General features: G+C 37.4%; 3 protein-coding genes across 4 annotated transcripts; 1 reads left to right on the top strand and 2 right to left on the bottom strand.

Moving 5' to 3' along the window:
- The first annotated feature begins 244 nt into the window (after nt 1-244).
- LOC103928956 (DNA-directed RNA polymerase II subunit 4) lies at nt 245-2,416 on the top strand. The gene is made up of 6 exons (XM_009338087.3): nt 245-459; nt 581-689; nt 819-896; nt 1,485-1,518; nt 1,616-1,684; nt 2,127-2,416. Exons 1-6 carry the CDS (start codon nt 411-413, stop codon nt 2,202-2,204), a joined length of 417 nt encoding a protein of 138 aa, XP_009336362.1. The 5' UTR covers nt 245-410; the 3' UTR covers nt 2,205-2,416.
- Nucleotides 2,417-2,990: 574 nt separating this feature from the next.
- On the bottom strand, nt 2,991-7,273 carry LOC103928953 (programmed cell death protein 2-like). Of its 2 annotated transcripts, none has more exons than XM_009338080.2 (8): nt 7,123-7,273; nt 6,580-6,680; nt 6,410-6,493; nt 6,224-6,321; nt 5,830-6,125; nt 4,907-5,141; nt 3,563-3,767; nt 2,991-3,481 (listed from the first exon to the last, which is right to left on the bottom strand). In XM_009338080.2, exons 2-8 carry the CDS (start codon nt 6,670-6,672, stop codon nt 3,359-3,361), a joined length of 1,134 nt encoding a protein of 377 aa, XP_009336355.2. In that variant the 5' UTR covers nt 6,673-6,680; nt 7,123-7,273; the 3' UTR covers nt 2,991-3,358. The 2 variants fall into 2 exon arrangements, with proteins under 2 accessions (XP_009336355.2, XP_009336354.2); XM_009338079.2 differs by having other exon boundaries at nt 7,118-7,245.
- Nucleotides 7,274-8,469: 1,196 nt separating this feature from the next.
- Nucleotides 8,470-12,722, bottom strand: LOC103928954 (ABC transporter F family member 5). Its single transcript, XM_009338084.3, has 9 exons — nt 11,793-12,722; nt 11,110-11,451; nt 10,454-10,594; nt 10,148-10,327; nt 9,861-10,016; nt 9,527-9,628; nt 9,299-9,427; nt 8,779-8,883; nt 8,470-8,686 (listed from the first exon to the last, which is right to left on the bottom strand). The coding sequence occupies exons 1-9, from the start codon at nt 12,705-12,707 to the stop codon at nt 8,591-8,593; spliced, it is 2,166 nt and encodes a 721-aa protein (XP_009336359.2). The 5' UTR covers nt 12,708-12,722; the 3' UTR covers nt 8,470-8,590.
- Between the last annotated feature and the right edge of the window lie 11,245 nt (nt 12,723-23,967).

The following is a 23,967-nucleotide window of genomic DNA, read 5'->3' as shown; positions in this document are numbered from 1 at the left end:
TGTGTATATCCGAACCAACTTATTATCTTAACAGGTGCTTCGGGTTACCCGATAACAATTTGATTCGTTATTGTGTTAATCCAAACACCTGTTAATTTCGTATCATATCGTATCGAGTTATCAAATCATGTCAAGAATTGTCAGGCCTAATCAAGCATTACGTCCTCAGCAAGAGCATTGAAATAAAAATTTTGATGGATAATTAGCTTAAAATAAAAAGAAGAAAGAATTCACAGCGGAAAATTGAGAGTAAATGGGGAAAAGTATTTGTTCAATATGATGGCCAGGCCAACGCCGCCTCTGCCTCTTCAATAAATTCTTAACCCAACTCCTTGCTTTTCTTAAGCCCCGTTGAAATCTCTCTCTCTCTCTCTCTCTCTCTCTGTGTTCTCTCTAGATACTCCGCAAACATGTCTGGGGAAGAGGAAGAAAACGCCGCCGAGCTTAAAATCGGAGACGGTAGCTTTCTCCCGCTCTCTCTTGTTCTCTCTCTATGTATATATATCTATATATGTATGTATGTATTGCGTTAGATTAGATTAATTAGAGAAATGGTGGGATTTGGTTTTGTGGTGGGCAGAGTTTTTGAAGGCAAAGTGCTTAATGAACTGCGAAGTTTCTTTGATTCTGGAACACAAGTTCGAGCAGCTTCAACAGATGTCTGATGATCCCAGGAACCAAATTTCGCAGTCAGTTTCCCCCTTTCACTCTCCTTAATCTTTAATCCTTAATCTTCAATCTAGCGTAATATTAGGTTTCCGATAAGAATGTTGTCTGTTTTGCTTAATCTGTTGTTTCTTTTTACCTTACTTTCTCAGAGTATTTGAGAAGTCACTGCAGTATGTGAAGCGCTTCAGCCGTTACAAAAATCCCGACGCTGTTAAACAAGTTCGAGAGTATCCTTCAAATTGTAAAAGATGGAAATTTTATCTTCTTTGTTGTTCATTCGTGGTTATGCTACAACTCTACTACATTTATACATTGCACTTATGTCCTTTGATGCGTTCCTGGGAGTCAGTGATAGAGACTCGAGTTTGCATAATTTTCTAATCAACCCTATGAATCCAAATCAGCCGGATGGCTGCAAGGTTTCCTGTCTTAGGTTCTTGTTAGGATGCAGAATAAGTGTTAGTTATCTGGCCATTGTGCGCCTCGTGTTAAAGAAAGTAAAACCATAGCAGTTTGGAGTTCAATCGTTTGTCAACTTCTGTAATTGAATGAAAACGAAGCATTTATTATGCAATCTACAAAAGACTATCTCATGAGTTATGAGATTTCAGCTGATGGGCAATTTGGCTGAGTAATCTGTTGATGAGAGTATTGTAACCCTTATGGGCCGCGAGTCCAGATGTGTACTGTATCTTTCAGATGCTTAATCGGGACAATGCTGGCAATTGTCATAGGAATGGTTGTTATGTTAGTTACTTTTGACATGAAAGCATGATCTTTTTTCTTCAAATTTGTGAATCTTAACCAACATTCAGAATCCTTAGTAGATATCAGCTGACTGAGTTCGAGGTAAGTTCCAATTACCTATAATAAACTCCGGAAAGAGAATTTTCTTTGCATTTTTAACACAAATCTTCTTAATGCTTGAATAATTTCTATTGTGCAGCTCTGTGTTCTTGGCAATCTCTGCCCTGAAACTGTTGAGGAAGCTATTGCTATGGTTCCATCTATAAAGGTATATCCCACTCATCCAACCTTTGCGAGTGGTCTTTATGAATTTGTCAATATGGATATACGTAATGCTTCGTATGAATGGTACATTGTTTCTCAGAAAATTTTGAAAATTATACGAGTCTTCATTTCTGGAAAATCAAATCTTAAACAATGAATAATCCGTAGTAGTGTTTGCCATAAAATAAAAAACTGACCGTATGGGATAGAATCAGATGATGGGTGAGAAGGTTCTTTAGCAGGTAACATTCAAGATGTAGGTTCTTCAGTTGAGTTGCCGTTGGAGTTGGAGTGAGCAAGTTTAATGTCAGCTAATTTCCAATGAACAAAACTTAATTCAAGTACAGAAAAAGAAATCTCATTGATTTCCTTCTGAAGTCTGTAGGTCATGCCTAAGGTTTATTTGACTCTAATTCGTATCTATTAACGGAGCCTCTCTTATGCAGGCAAAAGGACGGGTTCATGACGATGATGCGATTGATAAAATGTTGAATGACCTGGCGCTAATCAAGAAGTTTGAGTAGTGTCTGTCGCTACTTCTGTTCCATATGACTATGAAAGGTGCTGTATTTATGGCAATGCAACTCCGAACTTCTTTTGGTAGCGTATTTTGTAATATTCGGAACTTGACTGCCAAGCAAGCTGTCTTTGGACAGCCACCAACTTCAAACCTTGTGTGTGGATCTTACATGGATGTAGTTGAATGAATATTATGACTAGTATTCGTGGGTGACGATGCCTTTGAGTGATTTGTTCTAAAGTATTCTGAGTTTTGTCACAAAGGCTTAATGCCATCCCAATGTGGTTTGAATGCAATGTAGTTTTAAAATTCGGTTAATTGATCGGTCCAATTAGTCAGCTTCTTCTGTCTAATCATATAGAACAAAAGAACCCGGGCATAGCCAAGTTGTCTAACCAATGTATATGCTTTTCGCTTATAAGCCCTTAATATTACATATAAATTGTGAATCTAATTGCCATTTTACCCCCAAATGTTGACTCCATCGACTATTTTTTTTTTTTAAAAGTTTCCTTAAACCCATTAGAATTTGTCAGTCCACTCTAAAGCATGTCACATGTCAGTCACGAGACTTAAATAGTATGTCACATGTCTGTCGCGCAACTTAAATTGATGAATTATCCTTGCCAACCTGCCTACCCATCTTACGGCCTCACTTCAAGTGAAACCGAGTTGGGTGTTTAGAACATCGAACCCGAATCCTGTCACATGGACTCTCCAAGTATATAAGCTATAGGATCATATTCCATTTGTACACAAATCCTATAGGCAATTGAAACACCGTGTGCGGGTGGCAAGATTTTACTAGTAAGTATTTGCATTCTCTCAGCAGAAAAATTGTGGCAAATACTAAAATATCAACCTAATGCATCATACATTCAGAAACGGGAAAACTTAATTGTTCTCTAGCAAGCAAACCATGTATACATCACATCTCACCAGTCTCGGTAGCCTGTTTCGAATGGCCAATAAGACTTCCTTAAGCATAACCAGGGACGAATTTGAAATTCTTCAAGCTTTACCAGAAGGTCCAGAACAAGAGCTCTTCCGTGTCAGTGCCACATAGCAGCAACCATCAATAACCAAGAGACAACGCCTTTAATATTCCCTTATATGTATGTATAATAGCCATGAAGAGGCTACATCGACTGCACCGATTCATGACAAATAACCATGTTCAGCTAGCCCATTAAAAGATTTCTCGACTTGTACCACAACAGCTTCCTCTATCACAAGCCAGTTCCCATGCTTGGACGTTCCTTGACCATGTTGACAGCAGCTCTGCAAAATATCAAATTGTTTCTGCATAAAACTAAGGGGCACCTACGTAATAAGAGACCAAATACCAAATACTTGACTTACCTTGGAACAAGTGTATACCATAAGTGTCATCCAGTTCCAGTTCTCCAGTGACTGCCTCTGACAATCATCAGCTGCTTCTTGTAGAAAATATAATAATGGGGGCATTAGTTGCATCTCGTACTTCCTTGATCCACCACATAGACTACATCTCCCCGGATCTCCTTCAGCTGATGTAGCCAGGAGTGGCTTTCCACCATATGAATATCTGAGTACACAAGATATCATAAGAAATGACAAAGCGGAGTTGAAAAATAGATATCATTCCTCAGTTCCAAGTCTAACAGTGATAATTGCTAGGCCAATTTCGAAAGACATGAAAGATGCCAAAGCCTCAGACAAGCTTCCCTTCAACTTCACACTCAGTTTCTAATTTAAGGTCGAATATAAGCTTAACAAGCATTACTTTCCAAAGAGGAAGTGAAAAAGGAAAAACCTCTAATCACATGTGGTCGCAAGGTTTTGAAATCACACATTATCACATGGAAATTGAAACAAAATTATGTCCAGGTACGCTAGTAAGTAACTCCTCATTGGTTAGCCCCAAAAGAAAAGATTTTAAAAAGGGAAAATTAGAGATACAACTCATATGCTTTCGTCTACAAGACACTTCATCCTTATGGTTCAAATCAGAGAGAGAGATGAAAAAATTATGGTAAATTGGTCATCTGATATATGCAATTACATGAAATTATTTCGGGAAAAGATCATATGACTAATTGACCATATCATAGAGCCATAGCCTTTCAAGACCTATATGAGATTAGTAATGAGTTGCAACAAATAGACGTTGAAGAAATTCACGACTAAGCATGCGAAGATGGGATTTTCAAGGGAACGTTACCAATATATGAAAGAGTGGGCTCTTCATATCATACAGCCATCTCAGCATAGTGTGTAGCCAGACATTGGTTCACATCGTTGCAACACCACAGATGGAAATACCATCAGGGATGGAGTGTGGCATGCTCACATGGCCATGGGTGACGGTGTGTGGCATGGTCATATATAGCTTTTCAAACGAAACAACTTTTCCCCAAGGAGTTGGAGTAAGCGGCACTCTTTCCTAGTTTTCCCCCTTCCCCACAAAAATTAAATAAATAAATTGGTGGAGTTGATATATGTGTGTTGCTCTGCAATATTATGTTAAATAAACCCGAGTGATTTTCATGTGCTTCTGCATCATAGTGAGCCTCGCATTGGTATTGACCACCAAACGCATTGTAGGAGTCTCCACAAATTTTAACTAATTTTGATAACAAGCTTCAAATGCAAATGAAGTGCAACTAACTACTCACATCCTAATTTCCATCTACTTGAACATCCTAAGTTTCATTAATTCAATACCTGAAACATTGTTCTGGGTGTGCATCCAACCGTTTCTTGAACTTAAGGTATGTCCTGTCAGCTGTCAAAGCTTTATCATATTCATAAGCTTCCTCTGCCCACGTTTCATCTTGTCCGTGATCCTCAATATCATTTCCTTCTTTTGCAATGGAAAATGACGAGTAGTTTGAACATAAAGAAGTAAGATCCTTTGAGGATGACTCTTTTTGAGTGTATACATAAAAACAAGGCACCACTGCACAAGCACATTAAACAAGTTACACGTCAGAAAAAACCTAAAACAACACTGAAATGGCAACCCATCACATAGATTTTACTGAAAAAGAATGTCATTGAATGGAAGAATTTGAATCAGTTAAGAAAAAGAAATAACAATTTACAACAAACAATAAATATGTAAATAAGTGAATCACGTTGTACACACACATAAACTTGGTTTTTCAAATTAAGCAGAAGTTTATATGAATAAATGGTTTTTACCCTTATGTATGAAGAAATGATTTTTACCCTTATGTTGCAGTCAAAGTGGGATAGAAACTACAATAATTTATAGGCAAGCTAATTTTGGTTACTTCGTCCCTTAAAAAGAAAAGAACTTATTCATCTCACAATTATTTAATGACATGTTTCGTTCTCCCACATCATTATATTTGTAGCCAACCATCCACTTTGTGCAGTGTTTTTTTTTTTATGGTACCTTTCACACTTAACCACCAAAAAGAGTCTGAACAAAACAACAACGAAGTGGCATATTTTAGCCACAGAGAAAAATGCAACAGCCATAGTACAGTACATGTACAAAGGAGACGAAGCTCATGAAGGCTCATGAAACGGTGGCCAAAAAACACATACAATTATAAAAGCTTGGAAACCAAGTAAGGGGAAGCTAAGCTGAGATTTATTCTTCTAAAAGACATCCATACCAGGTGTGTCAACGTCTGCCACTTTTTCCAACTGACTTGAAGAAGATGGCTTTGTAGAAGTCTTACTGTGATCATTTCTATGTGGTTTCTTGGCAGTAGAAGCTAATCTCGCAGCATCATTAAATGCTTTACCCAACTCTTCTAGATTTATATCTTCATCATTTTCATCGTCCAAATCCTCCCACCAGCTGGCGTTTGAAACCGGTACTGATGAAGTTGAAGGGACCGCTTCCTGAGAAGAGGTAATTGGTTCCTCCTCCTCATTGTGTAGCTTTTGAACACGCAGCGCTCGCCAGCTGCATGATATAAGATATATCATAAGTAAAAACAACAACGCTTGCACCAACACTACTATATATTGCAGTTAATATCAACTCAGATGCTTTAACATGACCTAAGAGGAGTGCTCCCACATTTTGGCATTAGACAACCAAAAATAAAAATGACACGCTCTTCAATCTGTACGATTTTACTGGAAATTGGGGCATAAACCTGGAAAATAAACAATTAAAAATCACGGCCCGTATCTTTTCAAAAGATATGTCATAAAACGTAAATTGATTAGTTTCCAAAGTAAAACCTGTGCAACAAGACTTAATCTACTTCGACATGCACTGCACTTAAGCAGATCAGGCGTGACGGGCTCCTCAGGGAGAGGCCAGTCCTGTTACAAAGAAAATAAAAGGGGATCAAAAACTCAACACTCATATACTGGAAGAAAACATGAGAAGATGAGCAGCAGTTCCTCACAGGTAATCCGCCAATCTTTGTAGTATAATGATCAGACGTTTCACGAAAATCATCAGCCCAGGGTCCCGGCATGCCTAGTAGGACTTCAGCCATCACCCGAGCTACAAGAAATAAAACAGCGGCCGGCCATGATCATTAGTCATTGTAGGTAACACAAATTAAGCAAAGAGCTGAAAACACAAATTCCAACACATACATCTAAATAAACAAAGTAAGTAAAATCAATAAGTCGGGAAGATGATTCTATATATGACCAATATAAACGAAAAAGCAATCGATTTGAGGTTCTCAAGTACAACTTAAAACAATTTGTTTGAGAAGCAAAGCACAAACAAAAGAATGTCATATGCTTCGTAACACTCCATTTATCCTTGGAATTTTTGTGAATTTATTTAGTGCTGTCCTGACAATAACCTTGTTGGGTAAAATGAATTTGTCCAAGTTTCGGCACACTACCCTTTGTTTTTAAGAGCAAAAAGTCTCTGATTCGCATAATTGAAGAATTAAACGAAGAAGAATTAAACGAACAAGTAGTTACATTACCAGAGGACACCGGCGGCGACAATGGTTGATGCCCGATGAGGAGTGAAAGAGGCTGCGCTGCGGACTATCTGGATGGGCTATAATTTACCTACACTGATACGGCCCGCCCAATCCCCGCCCTAGTTTAATTTAGCAACACCCCAACTTTTCGTTTGATTACTTTGTACTAGCATATGGGCACACAAAGTGTGTGAGAAAATTTTTATTTTTGTTTCTGAAATAGAAGGAGAGAGGAAGAGAGTGATAGAGAATGTGGGAGTGGGAAGTTTTTTTTTTTTAATTAATTAAAGATATGTTAGGATTATATGTATGTAAGGTTTTGAAAAAAAAACAGTAAAATTTGATTATGTGAAATTACATTTATGCCCCATATTTCTTATTTATGTTCTGTTTTAATTAGAGGGTTAATCTGGTAATTTCATAGGGTTTTAGCTGACAATGAGTGTTTTATTAATTAGTAGAGATATCACCATCTCCTTTCATCTTTTCGATTTTACAGCAATGTTTTAATTAAAATTGTTGAAAATGTTGTGAAATATATGATTGTACGAGGAAGCAAATCAAAATAAATTTTGATGACAACCATTGAAAGTTTTGGATGAAAAATGTTTAAGGGAGGTGAAAAGTTTTCATTATGCATGTAAAGATCAAAACCCTTATATATAGAGGTATGTTTATATTCTCAATACAACAAGAAGATCAAAAGTGAAGATAATAATACCAATCTCACTCCCCACTCTTTACCTACATCCATTGTCTGATACAGTTACGAAAATATACAATGTAATATTATTCCACTTCGATTTTTAGCAAAGGTTATCTCTCTCTTACTTTTGCCTATTTATAACACGTTATCAGTTTGACTCTCTAACCTAACTAGTTTTCATTTCCTCTGCCAAAAAATGTTTCCCCCAAGGATCTTTGTGTTTCTTTTCCTTCTCTAACTTTTGTGATCCCTCAATTTAATATTTACATTTCTTCTTCTTTTTTTCTTATTTGGTGTAGCTCCTGTTTGCTAATTATTGCCCAATCCAATTCCAATATAGGCAAGCCTCGTTTGATAGAGAGAACTGGCTTGGATAAGACTGTTCACTACATTACACGTAGAAATGAATGAGAAATTCCTTTTTTTGTTCAAGTTGAAGGTTATTGCTTCTGTTGAGGGTACAATCTTTGTTCTATCCTTCCACTTTCACTAGGTAAGTATTGTATTCTTGAGTCCTAAAATAAGGAACGGGGGGATTTCTGTTGCACCGTAATTGCATCTTTTTGCCATTACTGAACATAGCGCTCGAGCTTCGTGTACAAGGATTTCTGTTGCACCGTAATTCTTTCGAAACAAACCTGTAAACGTAATCCTATTAATAATAATGTTTACTGTTATATACATACACTGCGAAAGCCCGCTTCATCTCTAAAATTAGCTTGACAATAATGAACAATGTTCGATGATGCTCCGAGCTTTCACTTAATTCCATCTCTTGGCATTCTTTGTTCCTTTAGATTTGGCCTTTGCTTGCTGAAATGCCTGCATCTTTTGCTTCTTCCGAGCTTCCTTCTCAGCCTGTAGTGGAAAACGAGTGTATTAAGCGACGGCTCAGATTGCTGCACTAAAACACTTCAATTTCTCAGGTTTCATAATGGAAGGATGCTTACCTTAGACATCTTTGACTTTGCCTTCACTTTAGGAGCCTTTTCTTCGATCTCGGCCTCACGCTCAAGCTCTCTTTCTCTAGCATCAAGATTCTTCTCTAGATAATACTGCACGTCATAAAACCTCATGGTCAGAATCACTGATCAAATAAGCAACTGGACAACTGATTTAATTTTTTAATGAACCCTAGACTCTACAAATGTGATCACAACTGCTAATGTTATGGGCACTAACTTTTCTGTCTTCTGAAATTGCGAATGAAAGATGGGATTAAGTGAAAGGATCCCTCGTTTCCATATGATAACATGTTCTATAATCATCCTACAACCCGGGAGTCATCAATTTGTTGGTTATACAAACTTAAAATATTTCCTGAATCATCATTTGGTTAAGGGTCAGCTCGAGATAATGAGATAATTTTAAATCTAGCTCATTTTTTTTTTCGAAACTATTAAATGAAACCAGAATAATCCAAACACTACACTTTTAAGCCAATACATAGAGGATCAAGAAAGTGCTTACATTGTAATCTCCTGCATAATTTTGCAACTTGCAACCTTTAACTTCCACTACTCTATTAACTATTTGCTTTATAAAGTATCGGTCATGAGAAACTGTGATGACAGTGCCCTTGTACTCCGTTATTGCCTCCTGAAAGAAACAATTAGGGACCATATTATAGGTAAGGGATGCCGAAGTAATGCAAAATACTCATTGCATAGAATGGAAGGAAAAATGTGAGAGACTTACCTCAAGCATCTCTTTTGAAGGAATATCCAAGTGATTTGTTGGTTCATCCAGAACTAGCAGAGTTGACGGCTTTACCATGAACTTGCAAAAGGCAAGGCGTGCCTAACAAAAGTGAAAGACAAACTGTTAAAATCCTCACCTCACCTCACCTTGACATGTGTAAGTCCACGTATTATGTAGGCTTCTCAACATGGAACGAATGATAATCAAAAACAAATTCAGACCTTCACACGCATTATAGTCAATACCTCACTGGAAGGAAAAGATATAAAGGAAGCTCAAAATACGTGCACAAAGAACTGACAAAATTCATTTGCAAGCCTATTAAATTTACCTTCTCGCCACCACTCAACAGGGAAACCTTTCTGTCAAGCATATCAGATTTGAAATTACAACGCCCAAGGAGACCCTTTATATCATCAAGTCTCCAGTCCTCTGCAGCTTCTTCTACTGTCTCAAGCACTGTCTTATTTAAATCAAGTGCCTCGGCCTAAAAAGACATGGATATAGGTCAAATGCAGAAAAAGAAAAAAAAAGTTCTGAGAAACAGAAATAAAAATTTATGTGACGAAACCTAGAATTGCCACGGTATTCCTTAAATCAAAGGAAACACTAACAAACCTGATTTTGCTCAAAATAGTTCGGTAGGACATTATGCTCCCCAATCTCAACTTCTCCTGTTATTGGCTTTTGTAAACCCATTACTAGTTTCAGCAACGAACTCTTTCCACATCCATTTGGGCCAATAATGGCAATTTTCTCCCCCCTTTCAATCGTAAGATTTGCCCTGTTAAATAGGACCTGGTACAAAACACAGATTGATGTAATATATACAATTTGTCTCATTTCTCTTCAACAAAAAATAAAATTTGCAGATGAAGAGTTTAAAGTAGCACTTCTTATAATTAGCAACGTATGTCCACCCACCTTATCCCCAAAGCCAAATTCCAGATTCTTAATCGTTGCAACAAATCTTCCACTTCGTCCCCGCTCAGGAAACCTGATCTTCATTTGTTTCCTCTGGAACGGCCTTTCAACTAGATCGTCTTCCTGAAGTTTCTCCAGCTTCTGTTTTTTGAGAAATAAAAGAATGTAAGATAAGTGGGAAGTGATGTGATTAAATACCACCATAAAGAGCAATACATAGAATGACAAAATAAAATAATTATAATCATCAAACAGATATATCCACCAATCATATCTGTTTTACATTTCTATTGAGTATCATAACAAGCATTAATAGGTATAGAAATTTAAATTACAAGAATTTATGCAACATTTAGTTTGTTTTGCTCAAAAACGCATAAGTGCAGTTTGGCAAGAACCATTGAATGAGGCAGACTACAAGCCTACTGAAAAAAAAGTCAGTGAAACGATTTGTTTTTGGAAAGAATATTTCTCACCACTAATAAATTTTCGTGACTGAAAAGAAAAAGTTTAAAGCAATTAAGTTGCATTTTGTTAAATTGAGAAAATGAAGCAACAAATTCCAACCGTAACTGATTGTTCAGGTTAGATGGGTTTATTTAGTTCCTTTTAGAATTGCACGGCACAAATTTCTAGTCCAGTAAACCTCAGTTTACCTTTTCAGCAGAAGAAGCACGGCCAGAATTAGCTCCAGCTCCCAGCCTGTGTATCAAGTCTCTTGTCTGCTCGATTTCCTTCTGTTGCTTCTCCCAAGCAGCATTTTGGGTTTCAATCCATGCCGCCTTTGCCAGAATATACTGAGAGTAATTTCCCTCATATGTTCTGGAGACACCCATATCTGTTTCCACTATTTTTGTACATAACTGATCTAGAAATGCTCTGTCATGAGATATTATAACCATTGGCACATCTTGCCGATTCAGATAATCCTCGAGCCACTCAATTGTGTCAAGGTCAAGGTGATTTGTAGGCTCATCCAAGAGTAGTAAATCTGGATCCTGAAGATAAAAAAACATCGCGCCATGAACAACAACTAAACCAATTCATATTCTAAGATACATTAAACGTGATACGCCTATGGGCAGAAAACAAATGTTCTGTGAAAAACAAATGCTAAATGTTGTATGAAACAAATATTTGTTGGGGACAGCATCTCCCTATACAGAAATTCAAGTTCGCAATTTTCCCTGCATACAATTTTTCATCGCACCATTTGCGGTAATAAAACATTGTTGCATACGTCAAGCAATAATAAATGTTATAATTCAGTTTTCTACATCGCCAACAGAGATAACCTAAAACAAAATGTATGATATTGGTAGGATATATGTTAATATACCTGAAGTAAAATCTTCCCAAGCGACATCCTCATCTGCCAACCACTGCTAAAGGATGCCACCAATCTATCAGTATCCTCTGGAGCAAAACCGAGTTCCGGCATCAGCTTATTAATCTTTGAATCCACCATATCCAAGTCAGCCGCCTGCGCCCGATTCTGAAGCTTATCGAACTCATCCAAAAGCCTTCCCATCAACTCCAAATCGTTAACGGAACTCTCCAACGCCTTTTGCACCTTCTCCAACTTCCCAGCCACTTCCATTTCCTCTTTAAACGCACTCATAAACTCCTCCTTGACCGTCCTACTCAACGAAACCTCGAATTCCTGGCTCAAAAACGCGATCTTCATGTTGGGTTTCGCCTTTATGACATTGCCGGAATCGGGTTCTTCTAAACCGGCGATAATTCTCATTTGGGTAGTTTTTCCTGCTCCATTTACACCCACCAATCCAACCTTATCTCCCCTTTTGACTTCCCAAGTGACATCTTTCAACACAGTGACGCCCTTGTAGCTCTTTCGGACATTTTCGAGCTTCACACCAGAAGAAATACTGGAAGCCCCGGAATTATTCGAATTCCTTTTACCACGTCTGTTCTGAGATTCGTTCTTGGAATTATCCGAGAACAAAGACTCGACATCGTCGTCACTGGCGGTGGTTTCGGCGACGGATGTTTCAAGAGCCACCGCCGATAAGGGGGTTGCAAATTTAGGAATTGGGGTTGTGGATTTCTGTAGATAACTAGTGGTTTTGATGGAGTTAGTGTTGTTGCTATCTCTAAGTGATTGAGAAGCTATCCGATTAGAAAGGGAGCGGAGCCGGGGAGGGAGAACTGTGGCGCGAGCGTCGAAAGGGGATGAGCCGCTGATGAAGGCGGAGCGGAGGTGAAGGCGGTGGAGCTTAGAGCTCAATTCCATGGTTGGTTTTGGTGGGTAGAGTCTCTCTCGGTTTGCTGCAAGTCTCAGACTCAGACCATGAATTACAACAAGATAGAAAAATGAAATTTGTGGCGTTTTAAATGCCCGTACAATAAAATTCATACCTCCTCCATTCCCTTCTCTTGTGTTGAGTGGTCAGGAATTTTACCCGTGTCACTTTTTTGTTTGAAATATACTTCTATGCAGAACAGATGATGACGAGTAATGCTATAAAAATTAAATTTGTAGTCAAAATTTTATAAATTAAATGAAATAGAGATTGACGATTGAATTATTACTCAAGCATTGATAAACGTACTTACTTTTTATCTGTAACATATAATTTATTTTATAAATTTTATCTGCAAATTTAATCTCATCGCCATTGTTATTTGTATGAAACACAACCATCCATTTCGTTGTTTTCTACAATGTCGTTTGTTCTTTCGTTTGTGGTAGCAAATGTAGATTTTGTATTGTGGACCCATAAAAAGTAAGAAGTCAATAAAAACAAACATGAGAAATACTGGAGCCGCATAAAAATTGAACATAACGATAACGCGCGCGGCTGCAACAGAAAGTTTTGAGTGGTACACAATTACACATTCCGCAAGGGCAGATTCTTCAGAGAAATTGATAGCCTCCCATCCTATCATCTAAGGCCACCTGTAAATCATGTGAGGATTGCCCTCAAAACACGTCGTTATTCTACTACTAAAATTGAATTTTAGAAAATTCTTAATTGATACAAACATTTTTATGTTATTTTATTTCTATACATTTACTTGATTAATTTTTATTTATTATAGTAATTTAAGTTATTTTCGTTTTATTGTAGGTCCACTTGGTAAAGTTGACAATTAGAGTTTTTTTTTTTTTTAACAAATGATTGATTTTGTTAGACTAGATGTTAGATTAGTCACTGATGGGATTCGATTAGAGATCAAATCGAGCAATTTGGAGCAGTTTTAAACTTGGACTGGGTAGCGTGCGTGGATAGCATATGGGTTGGACATTTTTGGTGTTTTGGGTGTTAAACGTGTGCTAAATTCTGGACAAATTATAGTTGAGGCTAGGAAGACAAGGAATTGCACAGGAAAGAAGAATCCTAGTTGGACTGAAACATTATTTTATCCTATCTTATCATATCTTATCTTCAGTTGCAATGAAGAATCATAATCACATTCCAACACTAAAAACGCCTAATCCTTTCATCCATTAAAGTTTCTAGAGTTTTTAGAGTTTTTTCTCTCTTTATTTTAAGTTTCAATGTTTATTTTAGATTTCTTTTCAGTTACGATGAACATGTGTAACTAATTTTCATTTTAGCTAGAGGTGAATTCGAAGCCATGATCATATATTTGATAGGAGCATATTTATGCGCCTTAGTTTGCTTGTTTTCGTGCATTTACGTTGTGTTTCTTTAGTTATTATAGTGTTTAAAGTTATTTTCGTGCAATTTCAGGTTTTAGTGTCAAAGTATGCAAAAAGAAGCAATTTGGAACATTCTAGAGCATTTTTGGGCCAAGATTGGATAGTGCAAGCATGGAGGCATGAGGATGGACGAATTTGAAAGGCTTGAATTCAGTTAGGGAGTTGCAAGGGGGCCTAAAAACCTGATTTCTAGAAGGCTACATTGCAGCCACATGCACTTCCATCCTTTAAGCCATTCCACATGCAATTCCAACCTAATCCACATGCATTCATCATCATAACCTAGCTGTCATTCCACCTTTATGCATTCATCATCATAACCTAGCTGTCATTCCACCTTTGTGCCATGATTTCCCTTTCATTCCAGCCACTCCATATTCATCACCAACACAATCATCAACAAAAGAACTTTTCCTAGCTGTTTTGCACATGCATTCCCTTAATTATTTCAACCACATGCACCCATAATCATTCACACCTTGCAGCCACATGCACATTCACCCCTTTCTTTCCCTATAAAACCATGCAATGCATTCATACAAACCATTCCCATTTTCATACACAATTCACTCTTCCATATTCAGAAATTCACCAAAAACTTCCCTTTGGCCATGCCCATTTCCACCATTCCAGAAATTCATACACACTTCACACCATCACACAACCATTCCTTAGACCTTGTGCAGCAACAAAGAGGAAGAGAAGAGGGCCTAAACGTTCATACAATTCAAGTTTGAGTTGTTGGAATGTTTAGGTGTTTCTTTTCCTTTGATTTCAATGTTTAATTTCAATTCTCTTTGTTTTGTACGTATGAGGAACTAAACCCCCCCTTGGCTAGGGGGGGATTCGAAATATATGTTTATGCTTGCAATATGATTTGATTACTTCTAATTGCGTTTCATAAGTTGTGAATTCAATTTGTTTAACTGTTTGATTGATAACTTATTTATGTATGTTTATTGAGAGTGCACGCTTAATTTTCATGCATGAATATGATGCTAGAATATAAGTGAGTTTCGCCTAATAGTTATGAACTTATATTCACAAGTAGTGGAGGTTGCTTATAAACAATCGCGTTAAATGAATTCTTGGCAAGAGTATCATGCATTCATAGTTACAATTGCCTCGTCAACACTTATAATTTTCATAGAGCATAATGATCTCTCATTGTATCTCTTATATGCATTCATGTTGAGAACCATTGGAGAATGATTTGAATTGTCGCATGCATCATCCAATTCAATAACATAAGGAAAATTTGAGAGTTAATTAGTGCATCACGGTTAACTTGGGGTGTTGAGCATCATGGTTTATTGAAAAGCAATTTGGATTCGTTTTATATGCAAGTGTAACATGTGTGGAGATGAACCCCTTAGCTAGCCATCCCATCCATTCTATTCCATCAAATTCGTTTTACAATCTGTTTTGTTTCCAAGTTTCTGTTTTAATTTCAAATTCATCCAAAACCAATCCCCCTTTACTTTATTGTCCAAATTAGTTAGAAAGTGTCTTAATTTGTGTTTATAAGTGTTTTGATTCAATTTGTTGCACAAATTCGTCCAAATTCACCAAGGTGCTCAAAACTGCCCAGAAAGTGTTTTTAAGGCAGTTTTGAGTGTTTTGGGTGATGTTTGAGTCTTTTGGTTTGTTTTAGTGTTTTAAGCGTTTAGTTTCGCATTCTTTGAGTCTAGTTTAATGTTTTAAACTTTATTTTACGTTTTTGAGTCAGTTTCCAAGTGATTTGCAATCCCTCCTAATCCCCGGTTAAGAACGATCCCTACTTACATACTTACTACAATTGACAAAAAGAGGGTTTAATTTGTGTGCTTAACTATTTTCGCATCAAATTTTGGCGCCGTTGCCGAGGATTAGCAAATTTGCTAATCCCTTGGATTGTTCGTTTCTGTTATGTATTTTAGTTTTAGTTTTTTTTATTTGTGTTTTGTTTGTTAAATTCAAGTACTAGAGAAGCACAATATGGCACTTGATAATGCTTCTCTATTGTCACAGCTCATGGAAAGGTCCCAAATGCAAAGCGTTGATATATTTGATCTTCAATCAAGGAATAACGTGTTTTCCAATACTTACAATTCAGATTGGAGTGATCATTCAAACTCTATATGGTGGGAACCTCAACATGTTCAAGAAGAAGGATATTGGCAGCCATATGAGGAGTTCTATTCAAAACCTATGCACCCACCACAACCTCATATTCAATATGCCCAACCAAACTCAAGTTCGTCAATAGATTATAATCAAAAGCTTAATGAATTAATTTTTTTGGTGCAGGGCTCACAAAATCAAGCCAATGAGGCTCAACAAGGAGAATATTGGCAGCCATATGAGGAGTTCTATTCAACGCCTATGCAGCCACCACAACCTGCCCAAAGCAATGAAATCCAAACTCAAGAAAAATCAATGCAAAATCAAGACAAAAGGTTGGACCACTTGGAAAAGCAAATTAGGCAGATAGCGGAGTTTGTAGGACAATTTTGCGACCAAGGCAAAATCCCTAGTTCAACCATTGTAGATCCGAAGGAAGGATTTGAAACCACCAAAGCTATCATGTTAAGAAGTGGCAAGGAGGTTGGAACGAACCCTCAACCATCAAAATCAAATCACGAGGAAGAGACCCAAGCCACGGCTAGGGTGGAAACACCTTTGCCGGAGGCACCTATTGCTCCTACGCCATCTAATTCAAGTAAGGTTGTTCCAAATTTAATTAGTGGTAACCCCATTCCACCTAATGTCCCTATTTCTTGCAGATTCATGACTTCCAAGGAAGAAGAAAGTGAAAAAGACATCTTGGAAGGCCTTCCAAAGGTGCAAAGCATGGAATATCAAGAATTCATCAAAGAGGACGTTCTTGAGATAAACAACCCCAAAGAAGTTGAATTTTATGACAAAGGACAAGGAACAATCCTCACACATAGTCTGTCCAAGGGTAAGGTTCCTGAAATATTCAAAGAAGATGTGTTTATTCTTGAGTTCATTTTGGAGCACACAGGTAAGCCACCTCCCCGAATTTCAATTTTGTTTTATACTAATATGTTGTTAATGATCCAGGCACCCACTCTAGAATTTAAACCGTTACCGGATCATCTCAAGTATCACCCCCCATTCAAAGATCAATTCCATGTCGTGGGTCCTAAGTGAGAAAAGAAGTTCTTCGTCCGGCTGCAAGACGTAAAAGAAAGCGCTACTTGGGAAGCAACCCAATACACTGAATAAAACAAAGCATGAAAAAAAAAAAAAAAAAAAAAAAACATGGCAGAATGATGGAGCCTTCACAAAGGTTGTTTACGTGAAGCCCCACTACGTGGCAAAACTCTAGAAGCAGAAGGCATTGGAGCGGAAGGCATCGGAGCGGAAGACATCGGAGCAGGAGACATCGGAGCGAGAGGCATCGAAGATAGAGCATTCGAGGCCCCAATACTTGGTGGAACGCTAGATGACGCAGGAAAAAGGTGCCTCTGGAAGAAAGACGTAAGCCTTTGACGGTCACTTTGCATTCGACCTTGAGATTCTTGCATCTCATCAAGCTTCCTCTTCATGCCTGTCGAGTAATTATTTGCAAGAACGTGCAAACTTCTATTCTCGTGCTTAAGCTGTTTGATCTCTTGCTTGAGATTTTCCACCTCTGCCATCAATGATTCAACCTGACGGGAGCGAGCAAGTAGGCGTTGGCCCATGTTGGACACAGAGCCCGCGCACTGAACACTGAGAGCTAGGGACTCTTGAACGGCCAACTCATCAGACCGTCCTGAAAGCAGCTGACTATCTTTAGGAGTCAGGAGGTTCCGAGCTACTATCGTAGCTGTTGTTGCATCCGTCATCACAGAGTCTTCACCTGTAAGAGGGCCATTAGAAGATAAAAAAGACAGGCACCATACCTTACCCTGACGAGGCACGACCGGATCGCTACTAAGACTCAAATCTAAGCAAATGTTCGATGGGTTAGATGAGTTAGCCATTTTTCAAGAAGTTAAAAGAGAAGGGTTGGATGAAGTAAAATCTCGACGGGCCGGAGACGATTTTTGGGCAATCTTCAAAGTGTGCATGTTAGAGGTGATCGATCACCTCTATTAAAGGAGAGGCGACACAATCACCGATTCAGAAATGAAGAGACACCACTCTTCAAAGCCGGATTTTCCTGCGTAAAGTTCGCCAGCTCTTCAGACGCAATCCCGGCTTTTCAGATAAAGCGTGCAGCTTTGTCAAAAGATTTCTGACAAAGTTGAAGACGCGTGGAGGCCGAGAAAGCAGCTACACACTTTTGCCGACAAACGTGGGTGACAAAAGCCGAAATCCCGGCTTTTCAGAAAACGTGTGCAACTTTGTCAAAAGCTCCCTGCTTTTCAGAAGACGCGTGGAGGACATTGCCGCATCCGCACTGCCACTTGCCATTACAATTCCTATATACATCAACATTCATGGCAAGGCATACACCCAAAAACGCATGACTTCCCTTATCGGCCGAGAATGTAACTGCAACCAACCCTCTCAAACATGCTCAGTTTTCTTCTTCTCTTGAGAACACATTTTCAACCATTGATGTATCCCCCAAAGAAAATACCAGATGCCTGGAGTACAGATGAGGCAAGAGGAAACGGTGGATCGAAGCATGTGGAGACAAGCGCAACAAATATATGTGCTGATTCATTCGATGCTTCTGCAAAAGCAAAAGTATCTCATATCATCAAGGGCGAAAGCAAAGGTATCTCATATCATGATCTTTCCCTGTCCTTTCCTTTGTCCTTGTTATTACTCGCATGGCAAAGTAAAGTGAGCAATCAGCCGGCACTTGGAGTCAGTCTTCCGATCTGGAACCAACTACCTGGAATCTATTCCCTGGTTGCTTACCTAGCGTTGCTCTCGAGTAGTCATCTTCAAAGGTTGAAACACTTCCAGAGAAGGGACCACATCGGCTTGGAGAACAGCTAAAACGAGTGACGAGGAAACATCAATCTTGTGGATAGTCAGCAAACGCAACAACTGCATATGCTGAGTTATCCTCTAAACCCTCTTCAATACGAATTGGAAAGATTGAACAAAGAAACCGGTCATCACCTCCACCTCGTGCTTGCCTGCCATGTGTCAGAATCCTCCAGCTCAGTTCAAGATTAGCCTGTGGAAAAACTCACGATCAAGCCTCAATGCAATCACCAAGGAGAAGATGGAATTTACACTCCATAACCAGATTTGCATCCCTAAACTCTTCTCTTTGTTAGATATATTTTGCCATGTTTAGTATGTTTAAGTGCTGTTTGTGTGTTTACTTATGTTTTGTGTGAATCTATGCTTAAAACATTGAGGACAATGTTTGATTTAAGTGTGGGGGGGGTAACTAAGTATATTTGATACAAATTCGTGGGATTTTATCACCCATAACTTCAAATGTTGTTCCTTGCTGTTTTAAGGTGTTTTTAAGATGTTTTAGAGTGTTTTAGTATGTTTTGTTTTATAACTCCGAAAATCACATAAAAATTTGAAAAACATGTTTTGAAAAGCCTAAAAAGAGTGTTTTGAGTCGTTTTTGTGTGTTTGTGTCTTAGGGTACCTTCCAACACAATGATAAGGATTTGGTTTGTAATTGCATGACTGTTAAAAAGAGTTATAAACATAGAGAAAAGTTTGATTTACTCTTGGCATATGCTTGGTTATGGTTATAATGTATGACTTCACATGCAATCATAAAAGAAAAATTCGTTTTTGTAACATGTTTGAAGAAAGGAACTCAAACAAACGCTACAACCCTGTGAGACTCGAGCCATTACCTTCTTTGGAGAGTTATAATCTGTGATTCTTTGTTTTCTAAAGTTGTTGCATGATCTCATTATTCCTTGCTTGGTTGCTACTTAGAATGCAATTGTATCATGATAGAACTAAATACTAGAACTTATATCCGTTTCATTCAAAGCATGACATTGAATTGCATAACATATATCAAGATGAAGTTGTGTAGTTGCCACCATAGCCAAATAGCCTTACGTCCCATATTTCGTATATGTTGTAAGTTTTAACCCCGTTGAGCTTTGTTTAGCCTTTATTCTTTGTTAACCCACATTTTTCTCACCTAACCTAGTTTAGGACAATTCACACCCTTGTTCTTAAAAGATAGTGAGCATGACTTCAATGAATTCCTTTTGAGTTACATTATGCAAGAAAATGAGTGTAGAGGAGGGAATGTTTGTTCTTAAGTTTATATGTATGTTTTGAGATTCAAAAGAAAAGAAAAAAAAAAAATTGTGAAAAACATATGAAAAAGAAAAACAGAAAAGAAAATAAAGAAAGGAAAAGAGCTTGTTCTCCCTTTTTGTTCAGAAGTTGAGTTTTCATTCAAAAGGGAATTCTAAGTTGATTCAAGTGCTTTGCTCACTATTTCTTTAAGAACCTTTGTTTTCCATATCCCTTCTTTGTTATCCACACACCCCAAGCCCCGTTACAACCCGTGACTTCAATCTTGAGTGTTATGTGTTTCAATTTGTGGAGTTTGAACTTGGTATGAGCATATGGTGTCACTGGTTCTCGCATCTAAGTAGTAGCATTCCATTCATGAGATCATACCTAAACATGCTTATTAACTCCAGAAATTACTTTCTTTGTGATACATATATGTGAGTGTTCGTTTTCATGTTTACATCAATCTTCTCATAGGTAACTAGATTAGGGTGTGTAGTTAGAAAATCTGAGTGAAAATTGAGTGCATATCTTGTAAGGAATTGAGCAAATTCTCTAAGGCATGTTACTACATTCAAAACATGGTTTTAAATGCTTACTTGTGAACTAGTATGTGGTGACTATGATTAAGAATGTATTTAAGTGTGAAGATGACTAAAATCTGTGGGAATGATGATTTTTAACATGTCATGTGCATTGGAAATCCCTGAGGCAAATGTTGGAAGGTGTAGGTTGTGTTTTGTTCGTTTTGTTTTGTTTTTGGTTTCTTTTGTTTTGTTTTGCTCGAGGACTAGCAAAAGCTAAGTGTGGGGGAATTTGATAGGAGCATATTTATGCGCCTTAGTTTGCTTGTTTTCGTGCATTTACGTTGTGTTTCTTTAGTTATTATAGTGTTTAAAGTTATTTTCGTGTAATTTCAGGTTTTAGTGTCAAAGTATGCAAAAAGAAGCAATTTGGAGCATTCTAGAGCATTTTTGGGCCAAGATTGGATAGTGCAAGCATGGAGGCATGAGGATGGACGAATTTGAAAGGCTTGAATTCAGTTAGGGAGTTGCAAGGGGGCCTAAAAACCTGATTTCTAGAAGGCTACATTGCAGCCACATGCACTTTCATCCTTTAAGCCATTCCACATGCAATTCCAACCTAATCCACATGCATTCATCATCATAACCTAGCTGTCATTCCACCTTTATGCATTCATCATCATAACCTAGCTGTCATTCCACCTTTGTGCCATGATTTCCCTTTCATTCCAGCCACTCCACATTCATCACCAACACAATCATCAACAAAAGAACTTTTCCTAGCTGTTTTGCACATGCATTCCCTTAATTATTTCAACCACATGCACCCATAATCATTCACACCTTGCAGCCACATGCACATTCACCCCTTTCTCTTCCTATAAAACCATGCAATGCATTCATACAAACCATTCCCATTTTCATACACAATTCACTTTTCCATATTCAGAAATTCACCAAAAACTTCCCTTTGGCCGTGCCCATTTCCACCATTCCAGAAATTCATACACACTTCACACCATCACACAACCATTCCTTAGACCTTGTGCAGCAACAAAGAGGAAGAGAAGAGGGCCTAAACGTTCATACAATTCAAGTTTGAGTTGTTGGAATGTTTAGGTGTTTCTTTTCCTTTGATTTCAATGTTTAATTTCAATTCTCTTTGTTTTGTACGTATGAGGAACTAAACCCCCCCTTGGCTAGGGGGGATTTGAAATATATGTTTATGCTTGCAATATGATTTGATTACTTCTAATTGCGTTTCATAAGTTGTGAATTCAATTTGTTTAACTGTTTGATTGATAACTTATTTATATATGTTTATTGAGAGTGCACGCTTAATTTTCATGCATGAATATGATGCTAGAATATAAGTGAGTTTCACCTAATAGTTATGAACTTATATTCACAAGTAGTGGAGGTTGCTTATAAACAATCGCGTTAAATGAATTCTTGGCAAGAGTATCATGCATTCATAGTTACAATTGCCTCGTCAACACTTATAATTTTCATAGAGCATAATGATCTCTCATTGTATCTCTTCTATGCATTAATGTTGAGAACCATTGGAGAATGATTTGAATTGTCGCATGCATCATCCAATTCAATAACATAAGGAAAATTTGAGAGTTAATTAGTGCATCACGGTTAACTTGGGGTGTTAAGCATCATGGTTTATTGAAAAGCAATTTGGATTCGTTTTATATGCAAGTGTAACATGTGTGGAGATGAACCCCTTAGCTAGCCATCCCATCCATTCTATTCCATCAAATTCGTTTTACAATCTGTTTTGTTTCCAAGTTTCTGTTTTAATTTCAAATTCATCCAAAACCAATCCGCCTTTACTTTATTGTCCAAATTAGTTAGAAAGTGTCTTAATTTGTGTTTATAAGTGTTTTGATTCAATTTGTTGCACAAATTCGTCCAAATTCACCAAGGTGCTCAAAACTGCCCAGAAAGTGTTTTTAAGGCAGTTTTGAGTGTTTTGGGTGATATTTGAGTCTTTTGGTTTGTTTTAGTGTTTTAAGCGTTTAGTTTCGCATTCTTTGAGTCTAGTTTAATGTTTTAAACTTTATTTTACGTTTTTGAGTCAGTTTCCAAGTGATTTGCATTCCCTCCTAATCCCCGGTTAAGAACGATCCCTACTTACATACTTACTACAATTGACAAAAAGAGGGTTTAATTTGTGTGCTTAATTATTTTCGCATCAATATTTTATATAAATTGATTACATCCAGTTATTGTTTCATACAACATAAATGCGATTTACTTATCTGCCAGAACTTATTCTTGTATGTTTATTAATGATGCATACTTCGTTTGCATGCAGAGATTTGATGCTAGAACATAAGGGAATTTCACCTAATCATCATGAACTTATATTTGTAAGTAGTAAAAGTCATTAGTCATGATTGAGTTAAGTAAATTCTTGACAGGAGTATCATGCATTTCATAGTTACGAATACTTCGTCAATGCTTATGATTTTCAAAGAACTTGATGATCTTCGAGATGTATCTCTGTCATGCTTTTCATAGTTAGGGAACTTGAGAAGAATAATTTGGTTCCGTTGCTAAGTCCAATTCAATGAACTTAGGAAAATCTATGAGTTAATTAGTGATGTTCACGATTAATTTGCAGCATTATCATTCATGATTTATAGAAATAACAACTAGAAATCGATTTGTATGCATATGTTTTATGTGTGTAGAAGAATCCTTTAACTATCATTTCATCCACATTTCATTCACAACTTAATTTATTTGTTGCCATTTACTTTAGTTTTCAATTTTATAAGTTTAATTTGTGTTAATTAACACTCCTTATAATTCTTGGAATAGAACAATCTCTACTTACTCGTACTACAATCGCATAATCTATACAGAGTTTAATTTGTGTGTTAATTTCTACCACATCATCGATGTCATTTTTTATATTTAAAATTTAATTTTAGAAAACTCTTAATGCCTTTTTTATTTATTTATATTTTTCCTTTTTCTTGTCCGAGTCTTATCAATGAAATTGGAAGTGGGGGGATTTTTTTTGGGTCGGAAAGTAACATTCATTAAGCATAAGAAAGGGTTCACGAGGCCATCCAAAGGAAAGCAAAGCAACCAATAACACA

The sequence above is a fragment of a genome, unplaced genomic scaffold (genome assembly GCF_019419815.1).
Source record: "Pyrus x bretschneideri cultivar Hongxiangsu unplaced genomic scaffold, Pyrus_bretschneideri_v1 Contig18, whole genome shotgun sequence".
In the NCBI taxonomy this organism is placed as follows: Eukaryota; Viridiplantae; Streptophyta; class Magnoliopsida; order Rosales; family Rosaceae; genus Pyrus; species Pyrus x bretschneideri.
Note: the sequence above shows the minus strand (reverse complement) of the source record. Positions and strands in the feature narration are given on the sequence as shown.